This window comes from Zea mays, chromosome 9, assembly GCF_902167145.1.
Source record: "Zea mays cultivar B73 chromosome 9, Zm-B73-REFERENCE-NAM-5.0, whole genome shotgun sequence".
In the NCBI taxonomy this organism is placed as follows: Eukaryota; Viridiplantae; Streptophyta; class Magnoliopsida; order Poales; family Poaceae; genus Zea; species Zea mays.
This window is the reverse complement of record NC_050104.1, coordinates 141514746-141517892: the sequence shown is the minus strand read 5'-3', so window position 1 is coordinate 141517892 and position 3147 is coordinate 141514746. Positions and strand designations below refer to the sequence as shown.

Sequence of the window (3147 nt, the reverse complement as noted above, 5' to 3'; positions counted from 1 at the left end):
GGTAGTTTAGGGTTTGCACAATACGTGGTTGCTCGGGCGCATGTCTCGGTAACTCAGTAAAAATGGGATCGACCGTTGCTGGCCCGGACGGTCCGCGCTCACGTGCGGACGGTCCGGATATGTGCAGATCGGCTAATTTATTGCCGATGTGCATAGGAGGTTGTGGTTGCTCGGGGTATGTGTCTATCGGCATCCCATAAAGGGGTTGTGACTGGTCCTGACAACTTGTAGCCGATGAATTACTCGGGTTTCCCTCAATTCAACCTCGTGCGAAGGAAAATTTGAGACAGTAGATTTATCGAACGCATGTACTAGCCTCCTATAATCTTTTTGCATACCCCCTATGATATTTTGCATTTGGTCTCGCTAGTCATCTATATAAATTTTAAGAGATTGGAGCTCGTTTGTGTTGCTTACCTCCAGGGTAGTCATGGTAGGTCCAAGCGAAGCCAGATCTGTCGCCCGTTGCCGAACGACTTTGTTGTTCCTGTCCACCTTGAAGTGGGCCAGGAACTTCACCTTTGCTTCTTGGATCAGCTGCTCCTTGTGCTCCTCGAACTAGAGCTATTCATCAGCCGGCAAGGTTTCCCAAGTCGGCTCTATGATGTTGCTGTGGGAGACTTCAGAGTTATCCCTTGAACCGGCCATTGAGGGCCGATCTGACGGGTTTATATGTGATTTCCCCAGCGGAGTCACCAAAAAGTGTGTTGACACCTTTTCGGGAGCCAATCGCTATAACAAGAACCAGCGGCGGTGCTCTCTGCACAGGCGAGGACGGTCCGCGGCCAGGAGCCGAACGGTCCGCGACCTGGCGTAGGGCTAGGGTTCCCTGCCTGACGTGCCAGACGGTCCGCGCGTGCGCAGGGGCGGCGGGGGTCACCGGCGGCGCCTGGATCTCGCTCCCGGGAGGGACCCCGTCGGAGAGGAGAGATCCTAGGTGTTGTCTAGGCTCGGCAGGCCGACCTAGACTCTCTGATCGACGTAGAGTCAAGGAGAAGCGGAGGATTTAGGGAATGGGAGACTAAACTAGAACTAGACTAAACTACTCCTAAATGTATAAGAAATAAATGCGAGATAAATTGATTGAAGGTTCGATTGTTAATGATTAATCGGCTGTATTCCTCTGTATTTATAAAGGATGGGGGTTGGACCTGTTACAAACAAATTCCTTGAGCTAATTCCGCGAATCTAGCCAACAACTGTAGCAAGAAACTCAGAACCCTAATTGGCTCTGCGTACGCGTGGACCGTTCGGTCCCAGGGCCGGACCGTCCGGCCGCTCAATTTGGTGCTCAACAGTATCGATATTAAACTTATTCGGCAGCCATCACATCGACACCGAAATTTAATGTTTTGTTGTAGTATGGACACAATCCAATAATCATTAAGGGATTTGTTTGATTCAGAAGTCAGTTGAGATAGAGCGGCTTCATCCGGAAGATTTTACGGAGCCAAATGATTCAGCATATGAACATAATATTTCTTTTTAGAGTCATTCCGTTCTACATGAAACCAAATCAAACAATAACAATTGAAAGCGGAGCGACTCTATTCCATTATACTCTACCAAAATAAACGAATTTGCGTAGTACTTGCTCTTAAAATATGCGCATGTTATACCACTCTTAACACATTCACACCGATACTGAAGAATCTCCGAATTAAATTAACCAAAACGAATGTATATCACCAGGGCCCAGCAGCCCTGAACGTCGGGTGCAAGAGCCGGCCGATCTCCACGTCGTCCGCGTCCAGCGGCCCTCCGGTGTCGTTCCGCACGCGCCGCACGGCCGTGGTGTTGAGCGACTCGTGCTCGAACCCGTACAGCCTGAGAATTTGGTCGTCGGCGAAGTTGAGCGCGCGCTCCATGCCGGTCCGGCACCGCGATGCTTCGTAGCTCGCGTACTGCCCCCCACACGGCTTGCACCCGACGAAGTGCGTCACCAGCGGCCACCGTTCGCCACCGTCCCTCGGCGTAGACGCATCCCGCTGCATCTCTTCGTATCTGTCCACGATCCCCAGCCAGAAGCCGTGCAGACTGTAGGAGCTCTCCAGGAACGTCTTGTCGCCCCACCTGAGGCGCTGCGTGACGAGCAGGTAGACGAGCGCCGACTGGTCGTCGGCCTCGTACGACGGCCGGTCCGAGAGCGCCTTGCCGAGAACCTTCCCGTACTCGTAGCGCACGGGGCCGCGCGGCCCCATGCGCGCCCACGCGTCGAGCAGGTCGAGCGACCACTGGCAGTTGCGGATGATGAAGCTGCCGGCGTTTATGCCGAGCCAGCTCCTGGCGCCGTACACCTTGTCGTTCCACCCCGGGACGACGAGGTTGTGGCGCCCGTACTTTCCCCACGGCGGCTCGAACAGCATGTCGGTGAACACGACGTCGGAGTCCACCCACCACAGGAGCTCCGCCTCCGGGTGCGCGAGCATCAGCGCGCGCAGGACCGGCAGCTTGGTCCAGAACCCCGACAGCTCGGCGTCGAGCACCGCGTTGCTGTAGAAGACGTCGAAGCCGTGGACGCGGCAGTAGTCCACCTTGTTCTTGAACGCGCGGAGGAGGACGTGGTCGCCGTCGTCCGCGCCCCCGCACCTGCGCGGCGCCGACCCGGTGACCACGAGCACCCGGGGCCTGCCCGGCGCGACGAAGGCCGGGAACCGCGGGTTGTCTCGGAGCCACTTGGCCCTGCGCGCGTCGTAGTCCGACACGGCCGTGCCGAGCGAGTACGGCGGGTCCGTCAGCTGGCGCGGCGGCGGGAGCCGTTGCTCTTCGTCGTCACTTTTGGCACCTGCAAGAACCGGCAGCGTGGTTGTGCGCCCGTCGGCCGTGGGCGCGCTGGAGGGCTCGTCATGGCGGCCGTACTCTATGCGGATGCGTGGGAGCTGCCACCGCAGGTCGGGCGACGTGAACATGAAGAGGGCGAACACTACAACAGCTACAGTCATTTTCGGCGGCCAGAAAAAGCCGCCGAAAATAGGCCAGAAGCCGCCGAAAATAGGCTATTTTCGGCGGCAATTGACTTATTTTCGGCGGCTTCTGGCCGCCAAAAAAAACTGGCCGAAAATAAGGCTTTATTTTCGGCGGCCAGGGTCCGGCCGCCGAAAATAGCTTATTTTCGGCGGCCAGGAAGCTAGCCGCCGAAAATAATCT

At 56.5% G+C, this 3147-nt stretch overlaps 1 protein-coding gene across 1 annotated transcript; it reads right to left on the bottom strand.

Annotated features, from left to right (window-relative positions):
- Window positions 1–1514: 1514 nt before the first annotated feature.
- Window positions 1515–2942, bottom strand: LOC103639221 (probable glycosyltransferase 4). The gene has a single exon (XM_020544758.1). The coding sequence runs from the start codon at window positions 2940–2942 to the stop codon at window positions 1686–1688; it is 1257 nt and encodes a 418-aa protein (XP_020400347.1). The 3' UTR covers window positions 1515–1685.
- Window positions 2943–3147: the final 205 nt, after the last annotated feature.